This window comes from Erinaceus europaeus, chromosome 11, assembly GCF_950295315.1.
Source record: "Erinaceus europaeus chromosome 11, mEriEur2.1, whole genome shotgun sequence".
NCBI classification, from domain to species: domain Eukaryota; kingdom Metazoa; phylum Chordata; class Mammalia; order Eulipotyphla; family Erinaceidae; genus Erinaceus; species Erinaceus europaeus.
Genome location: NC_080172.1, coordinates 107,179,451 through 107,192,274, shown reverse-complemented (window position 1 = coordinate 107,192,274; position 12,824 = coordinate 107,179,451). Strand labels below are relative to the sequence as shown.

Genomic DNA, 12,824 nt, shown 5'->3' with positions numbered 1-12,824 from the left:
TTCTCTGTCTCTGTCTCTCTCCTTTTATATGAAAAAAAAAACTGACCCAGAGTGGTGAAGTGCCCAGAACAAGAAGGAGAAGAGGAAAAATAATTTTGAAGCATTTGATCTTTTAGGAATCTTGAAAAAATGATAGGGGTTAATTTTTTTCTCTTTTAGGGAAAACCAGGTCAAAAGGGAAATGCAGGAGATCCAGGACCAGAAGGCTTAAAGGTAAAACAGTTGACTTTATTAGTAGGTGTAAAGTAAAATTTTGGAAGGATAAAGGCATGATTTTCATATAAATGCCAAATGAACACACATCAAAGATTCCATTCAACTCATGAATGAATGATGAAACAAGTAAAATGTTAAAACGTCTTCAAAGAGTAGTTGGGAATTCATACAACTATAAATAAATCCATATTCTTCTGTATGTCACTATTTTTATCTGGCAGCCTTCAGAATCCTATGTTTTGTTTTGTTTTGTTTTTATCCTTACTTTCTTCCAGTTTACCCATCATGTGTCTTGAAGTCTTTAGGTTGGCATTGATTCTGCTTGGGAATTCTCTGGGCTTCTCAAATCTCTATGTCCTTTCCTTTCCATTGTTTAGATTGGGAAAGTTTTCTTCTACTATTTCTTATAGATACTTTCTTCCCCTTCCTCTTTTTCTTCCTCTGGCAAGCCAGTCATGCTTATATTAATTCTTTTAAGGTTATCTTATTTGTCTCTGTTGTTTTCAGTGTCTCTTAATTTTTAATTGTCTTCTGTCTTATTTTTCTCTAATTCATCCTCAGTCTAGCTATTTCTATTTTTCTGCCTCAGTTATTCTGCCCTCACTTTTCTAAGTTCCATTCCTTAGTTCAGCTATTTTGTTACCATGTTAAGTTACTGTGTTAGCTTTATCAGCTAGTTGGGCTCTTACCTTAGCTATTTCAGCTTTCATCTCTCTAATTACCTTTGAGCTAGTTTGTGTTTTCTTTCAGAATCTCACTTCCTGTTTCCTTGTGTATGATAATATTATCATCAAAAGCTTTGCTTATTCCTGTGACTATCACATCAGTTTATGTTTGGATGTTTTCCTGTTCTTATTATTGGAATTTTTGTCTGGGCTTCTGTCCTGGTTCATTTCTCCAGTGGGTCTTTTGGGTTTGACCATTATATTTGGTGTCTTTCGAAAATTGGTTCCTGGGTGCTATTGTTCATGTATGGTGGGGAGTGGCCTCTGGTTTATTGGTTCCTAGATCCTTGTAGTTGGTCACTTTTGATGTGTCTCAGGAGTGAGTAAAGCTGTTATTCTAAAAGTGACACCAATTCCTTTGAAAGATGATAAGTAGATAAAAAGATGATCTCTTTTGTTAAAAATTGTAGAAAAAAATGGAGAACTGGAACAGCAAGACAATGCCCACTTATGCTGAACATAGCTTCTTAAGTCTTGTAGGGTCCCTCTCTCAGTCCTTTTCAAACCACTGATTATCCTTGCCTTATCCATTTGTGGCTAAGTGAGTTATAAGAGTTCACAGTTGTAAATTTTAACAGTTGTTGTTGCTTTAGCTCAGTCCTTTAGGTGAAGCAGGTTAGTAATCCCTGGTAATTGGTCATCACTGGGAAGTTGTCTGGAATTTATTTTACTACCTTCCCCTTGTAGCCTGAGCCAGTTAGAGGACTTTACCTATAGGTAGATTTTTCACTTAACCACTGTCAGGCTAGTGACACAAGAGAGTGAGATGACCCAGGGACCAAGCTTGTGGCAGCAAAGCAATTCAAATCTTTATTCATCCAAATGCCCCATAGTCGGGGGGTAGCATACCTGGTTAAGCCACGTGGCGCAAACTGCAATGGCTGGCATCAGCCTCCTGGTCTGCCTGCATGCTTCTCCAGGCCAGACAAAGACAGAGACAAGTCAGAAACGGAAGTGACTTGACAATACCATACATGGTTAGGAAAGGGGCAGAGAAAGGTGAAAGGGGCTGGGAATGGTAGGGGGCTTCCTTAGCAACTGTTGCTAGGGGTTTAACTGGTAGGATTAATAATACTCTGCAGGGGAATTAGGAAGGAGACCTTTAGTCATTTGTAAGACAAAGCAAAAGATTGATATGTAGATAATAAAAGAAGGAGCCATAGTATCAAAGAATGCAGGGTGGAGCAGGGGGAGCTGGCTTAATGTTTTAAGGAATGCCAGGCTCTTGGAGGCAGAAAAATGCAGGGTGTTTTGTGAGGTAAGGAGTCTGATATGAGATGGCAAACCTTTGGGATTCCTGTGTCCCCCCTTGCTCAACCTCTCCATAGAGAGAGAGAGACTAACAGGATGGACACAACCCTCAGGTCAAGCCCTGCCAGGCTCTATCACATCCTCACAATTTCCCTACAAATCAATAGCTATTAATATAAGAGAGAAAACAAAGATAACAATAACATAAGAGAGATAACAGGACATATTGGGGCTGGACCCCAAATTTCCTCCTCTACTACAAAGTAGCTAAATATAATTTTTTTCCAAGCATTGGATTGACAGCCAGTGGTCTCAGAAAGTTGAGTTCCAGTGAGGAACCAGAATACCATCCTTGGTCTTCTCCCACCACCAGCAATGTGCTCAGCTACTTCACCCCAAGTTCATATAGCTTCTTGAGTTCCGAGGATCTCTTCCTCACCCCTTTTTTTGGCTTAGTGATTTTCTGAAGAAATACTGGTTGTATTTGTTGAGTTTTCAGGTGACTTTTCATATTTTTTTCTAGATTTATAGGAAAGAAATATAAAATAGCTTCTATTTTATAATCACACCCTGAGAAGTCCTCAAGCTCAGAATATTTAACAGAATATTTAGAAAAAGCTGAACAAAAATTTTCAATGTCAATTGACAAACAAATATGAGCTAATTAAATACACACACACATATAAGTGTGTGTATGACTATCTAATTACCTAGAGGAATATGTGTACCTGATTCTTATAAAATCCCCAAGGATATAGAAGCTCAATATTTAAAAATAGAAAGCAGATCTTTTGTCATGAGGATCCACTACTGCATTACCAAGTGGTAGAAAAAACTTCACTTATGAATTATTGTGTAATCCCACTGGTAAGAGCCAAAATCTCAATCATTATTCATTCCCTTCCTTATCCCCAGCTTAACTGTAACATCTACATGACTTCAGTGTTACCTAAGAAATGTGGAAATTATTATTTTTAATACTTTTTACTTTATTGGGGGGTTAATTTTTACAGTCGCCAGTAAATACAATAGTTTGTACATGCATAACTTTTGTCAGTTTATAAATGTGGAAATTATTTAATGTTATATACACCTAATTATTTTTTAAATTGGCTACAGCATATCATACCAGTAGTCACTAAAATTTGGTCTCACTGTAAAGGAAATTGTCCTAGAAGAGTACTTGGGAGATGGTCAGGGTGATCATCTTTCACAGGTTCACTGAGACTTGAGGAAATAATATTTGTTACATTCAAAGATAACTCACCACTTAGCTTCAAGTTCCATGCAAACTAAAGCAGTAATACAGTAACTTGTGAGAGACTTGAACTTTTAATTTATTTATTCTAAGTAATTTTATTGGGGGAATAATGTTTTATAGTACAGATGTTGAGACATGTATGCAATTTCTCATCTCCCAGTGATAGATATCTACAACCTAATGTAGGTCCTTGTCCACTATGTAGAGCAAAGTTCCAATACCCTCTTTACTCCCTCTCCTCCTCAGTCTACTCCCAATCCATGTTTCACCTTGTGTTCTCCCTCCGTTTATTAAACCAGTATTCATCATTCTCTTTTTTGGCTTTGCTCACTTAACATGATTCCTTCACAGTCCATACAAGATGAGGCAAAAATAATGACTCTATAACTTCTGACAGTTGAATAGTATTCCACTATATATGTATACCACAACTTTGTTATCTAGGAAGCAACCAGATGCTCAGTGACATAGAAGTGTCTGAATGCTGTAACTTCTATTATCTATTTCTCCTACAACTAGATAGCACAAAGGCTCCTTTTTATCCACTGTGTGATTTGAGACAGATAAGGAGTCAGGAGGGAAAAATTAATCATTATCTACATAATATCCTTCGAAAAAATTCTGTAAAACTTTTCTGATGAATTAGTTGTCAGGCAGTCAGTTTTGAAAGTGACAAGATACATTATTTCCTTGTGCGAAATTCTAGATGTCTGTGTTTTATATCCCCCATATTTCAGTTAAGATCTTTTCATTTCAAATGCCTAGTAGAATCATGTCACTAGGTTACAATATCATTCATTGATGTGTAGCATTGGTTACTCCACACTGTCATGTGATTATTAAATTCTTGACAGGATTGATGGCTTAATATCTTGTTTCTATGAACATAATGTATATTTATGTCATATTAACTATATGCGATACCAATAAATCTACTCTTTATTGATTCTTTGTACAGTTTCACTCATATCATTCCTCCCTTCCAAAAAACTACCTTTTCTCATCATCAGCTTAAATACCATCTATTCCTCAATGCCCAACTTGATTATAGTTTTATTATCCAGTATTTGAAACTATTAGTGTTTTTATTTTCAAAAGATAATATGGGATAGGCCACAGTTCCCTAACACTGCCAGCAGTTATAGGACAACACACTGTATATAATCAGACCCATCTGCAGTGATGTGTAAATACGTGAAGAATAATCAGAACTAATCAGGGATTGTAAACAGTCTGATTCAGATCAAGTAAGGACTTGCTGCCAAATAAATTCAGGTCAGATCAAGTACACCACCAAATGAGTTGTGAAAGATTTTGGTTTTAGGTACTGAAGCCCACACAGTTCCGTCTTCTGTCACCTTCTTCACTATTTCCCTGTGATATGTATTCTGTTCTACTCAGCTTTGTGGAATATCTCCTGAAGATAAATAGAACATTCATTCCTGTGAGCAAGAATTTCAGTTTTGTTCATCTTGAAGTCTCCCATAGTATCTACAGCTTTTTACAAAGTATACCTCAATAAATATTTTATTTTTGAGATTTTCCTTATGTAAGCATTTTAATTGAAGTGGCATTGCATTATAACATTATATAAGTTCCAGGTGTGCAGTATTAAAAATCAACATCTGTATAAACTACATTGTTAGCCAATAACCATTCAATGCTATTAGTTTTCATGTCATGACCCCTTTTAACTAAAACATTTAGAATAGGATTAAAAGAAGTAAATTGGAAAATAAAAGGTATGAATAGAGGTTATTAATATTTCAGTGGAAATAGGGGAAGATAATGTTCCATAAAAATACTGTCACGAGAGTTTTGAATAGCTACTTTCTCTTATTTTTTTCTAAGTTATAAATAGATGATTTAATTAAACTAAAAGCAAAAGAAATAATAATAATAAAAAGGGCTGGGTGGTGACTCACCCAGTCAAGAGCACATATGTGTTCAAGCCCTGAGTCCCTTTAGTAGGGGGAAGATTCAGAGGTGCACTGCTGATATTTCTCCATTTCTCACCTTCTATCAAAGAAAAAGAGGTAATAAATGGCTGTCAGGAGCAATGGGATTATCATGTAAGCACCAAGTTCCAGCTATATTCCTGATGACATAAACAAAAACAGGGAACAGAAAAAGAATCATTTTTGACTTTTCATACACTTTTTAATTTCCAGGGAGAAGTTGGAGATCTAGGAAGCACTGGAAAGATTGGTGAAACAGTAAGTTTGCTTTATGTTCTTACTTAAGTTCTTACTCTTTAAGAATATTTAGGAATAAAGTTAGCCATCATGTGTGCTTATCATAGAATTCTTATCCACTAAAAATTTAAACTCATGAACTAATTAAGTTTCCTATACAAAATGGAACTAAGGGGCTGAGGAGATAGTAGAATGGTTATGCAAGACTTTAATACCTGAGGCACCAAAGGTCCTGGGTTCAATCCCCTGTACCACCAGAAGCCAGAACTCCTGGAAAATTTAAAAAAAAAAAAAACTGTTTAAAAGAAATAAGGGAACACACATTCTATGATATTTTCATTCTATATATTTTGATCTCAAGAAATTCTTGTTTCTATTATTACTCTTTAATTGTAGTTTAACTTTTAAGTTAGTTTTAGTTTTGATTACTTCTAAGGTATGCATATTTTTAATATTTAAAAGCCTATAAGTTGTCAAATAAAATAATAATAGTTTGAAGATACTGTTCTTTATATTGGGAATATTGGCATAAACCCAGAGACAATGAATTTGGAGATATAATACCTTTCCTCAAAGTGTTTTGTTTAAATTTACATTGCTGCTGAAGTAGTAAGTTTTTTTTTTTCTTGTTTTAGAATCAGATAGTAACATGCTTAGCAAAGTAGTTTTACTTTCTATAGTGGAGAAAGCCAACTAAAATAGCCTCTAACAAATTACCTTAGGTAACATATATGAAATGGTAATTCAGTTCATTCAGGGCAAGTGAAGTCTATGTGTCCTAGCCTGTCACAAAATGATACCATTTAGTAAGATAAATGAGTAAATTCAATTACTTATATCTTATAAATTAACTGAAAATACAGATTTCTAAAAAAAATTTTTCTAAGCTTACTTAAGGAATTTTATTTTTATCTTGTAGAAAATTACCAACGTATTTCTGACTTTTTTGGTCTTGTTAATTGTTGAAAATAGGGAGAGAATTCATTTAGTTTCAAAAGACCATTGTTATACCAGTTAATGCAAAATCACTAAAAGATTAAGTTTATGTTTTTCCTCACAGAAGAGAAAGTTCAATAAAATGTTTATGCTAATTAGGTTATCCAAGCCTTCTTATGAAATGTGACATAAAATTATAACTCTAAAATCCATTAAAGAAATGAAAGTGTTGCCTAGAGAGACAGTATAATGGTTATGCAAAGAAACTTTCATGTCTGAGGTTCTGAGGTTCTAGGTTCAATCCTCAACACCACCGTAAACCAGAGCTAATCAACGTTTTGGCATATATCTCTGTGTGTATATATATCTTTCCCTCTGAATCTCTCTTTCATTCAAAGAGTAAATAAAGTATAAGAAAGTAATTGAAGTGTCATTTCTGAGTGACAATTAGATTGAGAAGTATACATAAATGAATTAGTAGTCAGACTTTAAATAACAATAAGGAGCATATTTTTCTTTATAAAATAATAGCTAAGATATGAAACTGCTAAGAATTTCTTAATAGTGTTACACTAGTTCCACACAGCATGATGGTATATCACCAGTGCTATTCAAACAGGAAATGGACTGACCTGGCAGTGCGGTACATTTCTATCACTGAAAGGAAATGATCACTTAGTGGTCATTTGTCATGTGACAGACTTAATGCTAAGGATTATTTCCTCTTACAGCATTTCACTTAAGGCTCAGTATAACAAGTTATTTGCTATGTAATTTCAAATTGTTTACTTGTTGTGCTTCATCTTCCACAATTTAATAACCAAGATAACAAAATAGTTCATTTAATTTAAAGTTATGTTGCAAAAAAATTTTTTTTTTGAGATGCGGGGGTATGATACTATTTCCTGGTATCTGTCTCATGGTTTGGGAATGCCTAGAGTTAATAAGTGCACTAGATTTCACTCCACCCAAGCTTTGAAAAAACAGTCATTCCATTTCTTGGTAGTGAATATATTCCAGTTCTTTTGTTGGTGGTGTTGTTTTGAAATTTATACCAAAAAAAAAAAAAATTATACCAATTAGAACCTATTTGGGCAGCTGAGGACATAGCTCACCCAACAGAGCATCAGACATGCATGCTCAAAGTTTCCCATTCATTCCTTGGCACTGCACGTGACAGACAGGTGGTGCTTTGACTTGTTCCTCTTCCCCCTCGCTGTCTCATGAAAAAAATCTCTTTCACTGTATCCTATGTAATAAATAATGTACATCTTACCAAACAATTAAAAAAAACTTGCTTCATTAGAATATACCAAGCACAGATGTCCCATCTATATTTCTTGTCTGTATACATCTAAAATGAAATTAGGTAAATAAGTCCTCAAGTATCTCTTTAATTTTATGTGTCCCTTTGCCCTCTTCATTCTAACATTCAATTTTTTTTATTTATTTTTTATTTAAGAAAGGATAAATTAACAAAACCATAGGGTAGGAGGGATACAACTCCACACAATTCCCACCACCCACTCTCCATATCCCATCCCCTTCCCTGATAGCTTTCCCATTCTCTATCCCTCTGGGAGCATGGACCCAGGGTCATTGTGGGTTGCAGAAGGTGGAAGGTCTGGCTTCTGTAATTGCTTCCCCGCTGAATATGGACGTTGACTGGTCGGTCCATACTCCCAGTCTGCCTCTCTCTTTCCCTAGTAGAGTGGGTCTCTGGGGAAGCGGAGCTACAGGACACATTGGTGGGGTCTTCAGTCCAGGGAAGCCTGGCCAGCATCCTGATGGCATCTGGAACCTGGTGGCTGAAAAGAGAGTTAACATACAAAACCAAACAAATTGTTGAGCAATCATGGACCCAAAGCTTGGAATAGTGGAGAGAAGTGTTAGGGGGGTACTCACTGCAAACTCTAGTGTACTTCTGCTTTCAGGTATATATTTTCCACTAGTTTATGGATATGTGTGAATATATGCTCTCTCTCACAGAACCTGGTCTATATCTAGGTTTTGGGACTTTGTTAGAAAATGAACCACCTGGGATGGAATTAGAGAATACTGTGAAAGGAAAGGTCTCACCCGAGTGATGAAGCTGAAGGGTAGTCATTCCACACGTGAAGTCTCTGGACACAGTCTGAGCTGAAGCATGTTGAGGTGGCAATCGTTGCGTTGATTAGGTTGTGATTGGCAGACGCAATATTATTTGATATGGATTGGGAGAGGCATGCGGGAAAGTGGGCCCTATCCAATGGTTCCAGGACTGGGGGAAATATAGGCTCTATAGTGGAGATGTGAGGTTCCTACTGTCTTAGGGTTCAAAAAGACAATGGATAATTAATGTTATCATCACATTATTCGGTAATTGGATTAACTTTGAAAAGTCCTTTTGTTAGGGTTTGCTGTATAGTACCCAGTATCTTGTATGTAGCTGTGTCATTGGTTGCTTCTGACCTACTTGTCTAGGCTTTTGAGAGAGTCCGCATATCAAATACACAGCCTATATATTAAAAAGACTCAGTCTGTGTTTTAAAAACTTTGAGACATACAATTAATTTTCCCCCTCTCGTATTAATTAACTAGTGATTTATATGACTACACTTTACTAGGAGCGTACATAAACACCATTCCCACCACCAAAATACTGTGTCCCATCCCACCCACCCCCACCCCCCAAAGGCCCAGGAAGCTGCATGTCTACCCCTCACCACAGGGTTTTTACTTTGGTGCCCTACTTTCAATTTAGTCAGATCCTGCTTTTAGTTTCCCTTTCAGATTTTCTTAGTCAACTTCTGTTGATGAGTGGGATCATCCCATACTCATCTTTATCTTTCTGACTTATCTCACTTAACATAATTCCTTCTAGCTCTGTCCAAGATGGGTCAGAGAAGGTGGGTTCATTGTTCTTGATAGTTGCATAGTATTCCATTGTGTATATATACCACAGCTTTCTCAGCCACTCATTTGTTGTTGGGCACCTGGGTTGCTTCCAGGTTTTAGCTATTATGAATTGTGCTGCTATGAACATAGGAGTACACACCTCTTTTTGGTTGGGTGTTATGGAGTCCTTGGGGTATAGCCCCAGTAGAGGAATTACTGGATCATATGGAAGGTCCATGTCTAGCCTTCTGAGAGTTTTCCAGACTCTTCTCCACAGAGGCTGGACCTATTTACATTCCCACCAGAAATGCAAAAGGGTTCCTCTGTCCCCACAGCCTCTCCAGCATTTGTTGCTGTTGTCCTTTTTGATGTATGCATTCTTACAGAAGTGAGGTGGTATCTCAATGTTGTCTTAATTTGCATTTCTCTGACAATCAGCGACCTAGAGCAGTTTTTCATGTTTGTTAGCCTTTTGGATCTCCTCTGAGGTGAATGTTTTGTTCATATCCTCTGCCTAATTTTGGATGGGGTCATTTGCTTTTTTGATGCTAAGTTTGCTGAGTTCTTTGTATATTTTGGTGATTAGTTTCTTGTCTGGCAAACGCTAGAAGAAGAAGTTTCTTGTCTGATGTATGGCATGTGAAGATCTTCTCCCATTCTGTGAGGGGTCTCTTTGTTTGTTTATTAGTTTCTTTGGATGTGCAGAGGCTTTTCAATTTGATGTAGTCCCATTGGTTTGTTTCTGCTTTAGTCTTTCTTGCAATTGGGTTTATTTCATCAAAGATGTCCTTGAGGTATAGGTGGGAAAGTGTTTTACCAATGTTTTCCATTAAGTATTTGATTGTTTCTGGTCTAACATCCAGGTCTTTGATCTATTTGGAGTTGATTTTTGTTTCTGGTGAGATAAAGTGGTTCAATTTCATTCTTCTGCATGTTACAACCCAGTTTTCCCAGCACCATTATTGAAGAGAGCCTCCTTCTTCCATTTAATGCTTTGGTCCACCTTATCAAAGATTAGATGTCCATGGGTGTGGGGATTTATTTCTGGGCTTTCAATTCTGTTCCACTGGTCTGTGTGCCTATTTTTGTTCCAGTACTATGCTGTTTTGATGATGGCTTTATAATATAGTTTGAGATCTGGGAGTGTGGTGCCTCCATTTGTTTCTTTTTCTCAAGATGGTTTTGACAATTCTAGGTGTTTTAACATTCAGTTTTTTATGAATACATTTAGAATTATTCTCCTTAATTGCCAGTCTTCTCAGTGTTTCACTTTCTAAAAGTATTTGAAGAGCTGTGAAAATAAAAAAAGAATGTACTTTTTCATCATTTGCCAAAAGATCAAAACTGAAAATCAGCAAAGTGATACTATAAAAAAAAATGGTGGGGCTTTTAAGTCTTTTTCATTATTAGATATTATTGGGTAGAGACAGAGAGAAGTTAAGAGGAGAGGGAGAGATAGAAAGGGAAAGAGAGACAGCTGCAACCTTACCTCAACACTGGTGAAGCTTCCCCCCTGCAGCTGGGGACCAGTGACTTGAACATGGTCTTTGAGCACTGTCATTTGTGCACTTATCCAGATAATGCTATTACCTTGCCCAGCCTTTCATAACAACTATTTGTGATTTATCGGGATGATTCTGAATTCAAGAATAGCTTCTATGAATTTTAATGTTTCATGTCTTTGCCTGCTAACTGGCCTCTTTTTCTCAGGCTACTGTTTTTCTCTGTTCTCTGGTTTCATTATGTCTTTCTGAAGTTGCAGTAAACATAATAAAAATAAATATCTTAGAAGCAGTGAATCCACAGCCTTCTACACAATGGGATATATGTTATGTTTCCTTCATTACTGGAAATACACAAAATTACATAGATTTTGTTATGACAGTGTGTTTGGGAAATGATCATTAATCATTCCCAGAATCCTTTTCTGGTCTATTGTTTTAGTTCACTTGTGTTTTGTTGGTTTATTTGCTTTTGTCAGCAGGGCCCTGTATCTACATGAATCTACTTTTTCAGGCAGCCATTGTTTTTGTTCCTTTTGACAGAGTGAGAACTAGAGAAGAGATAGGCAGAGAGAAGGAGAGACATTGTAGTATGAAGCCACCACTCATGAAACTTCTGCTCTGCAGGGGCTCCCATATGGTGGCCAGTGGCCTTACCCAGTCCTTGAACATGGTAATAAGTATGCTCTACCAGGCAAGCCCCCTCTCAGTCCACTGTTATGTTATTTTAAACACAAAATGTATTCTATTTTTCATAAGTGATATTAATTACATTGATTGGCAGAGTTCTGTCCACTTGAAAATTTTTAACCTACAGACAAATTTTCCTTCTCTAGAAAATGATCCTTTATTTGGAGGGCATCTATTTTTATTAATTAGGTCTGTCTCATGCAGTTCTGCATAATTTTTATTTATTTATTTATTTATTTATTTTCCCTTTTGTTGTCTTTTTATTGTAGTTGTTGTTGTTGTTATTGATGTTGTCATTGTTAGATGGGACAGAGAGAAATGGAGAGATGAGGGGAAGACAGAGGGGGGAAAGAAAGATAGACACCTGCAGACCTGCTTCACTCCCTGTGAAGACTCCCCTGCAGGTGGGGAGCCCGGGGCTCTAACCCGGGTCCTTAAGACTGTCCTTGCGCCACGTTTGCTTAACCTGCTGCACTACCGTCCGACTCCCTGAATTGTTTTTATTATTAATGAAAAAAATTAGTAAGCGAATATGATTTTTACTTGTTATAAAGTTCTGACTGGTAGTGGTGTTATTATTCATTGTTTTTTGTGTCCTGTAAACATTATTGAGTTAATTTCCACAAACATTGAGATCATTTGTAAATTCAAAAAAATCTACTAGGGAGTCAGGCAGTAGCACAGCGGGATAAGCACAGGTGGCGCAAAGCTCAAAGACCGGCGTAAGGGTCCTGGTTCGAGCCACTGGCTCCCCACCTGCAGGGGAGTCACTTCACAGGCGGTGAAGCAGGTCTGCAGGTGTCTTATCTTTCTCTCCTCCGTCTCTGCCTTCCCCTCCTCTCTCTATTTCTCTCTGTCCTATCCAACAATGACGACAACAATAATAAATACAACAATAAAAAAACAACAAAGGGCAACAAAAGGAAATAATTTTTTAAAAAATCTACTAAAACTTCATCTTGCCTTAGAAAAACTGAAGAATCTTACCAGCAAATATTTTCTGAGTACGTGTTCACCGCAGCTTTCTGAGCACCGCACATGTTCTTTGAAGACCTATTTTAAGGGTCAAACCTTTTAAGTTTTAGTTATTTTTGTCTTTCATTACTTTGGAAAAAGATCTAAGAAAATGTCATTAGGCTTACCTTTGTCATTCTGTTGAGAGGTCTGAGAG

The 12,824-nt window shown here is 36.7% G+C and overlaps 1 protein-coding gene across 2 annotated transcripts in view; it reads left to right on the top strand.

The window, feature by feature from the left end:
• Positions 1 to 12,824, top strand: part of COL24A1 (collagen type XXIV alpha 1 chain) — a 353,825-nt gene that overhangs the window by 169,637 nt on the left and 171,364 nt on the right. For both annotated transcript variants that reach the window (XM_016191238.2, XM_060202277.1), the window contains 2 exons: positions 160 to 213; positions 5,625 to 5,669. In XM_016191238.2, the coding sequence (XP_016046724.2) occupies positions 160 to 213; positions 5,625 to 5,669 (99 nt within the window). The remainder of the gene's footprint in view (positions 1 to 159; positions 214 to 5,624; positions 5,670 to 12,824) is intronic.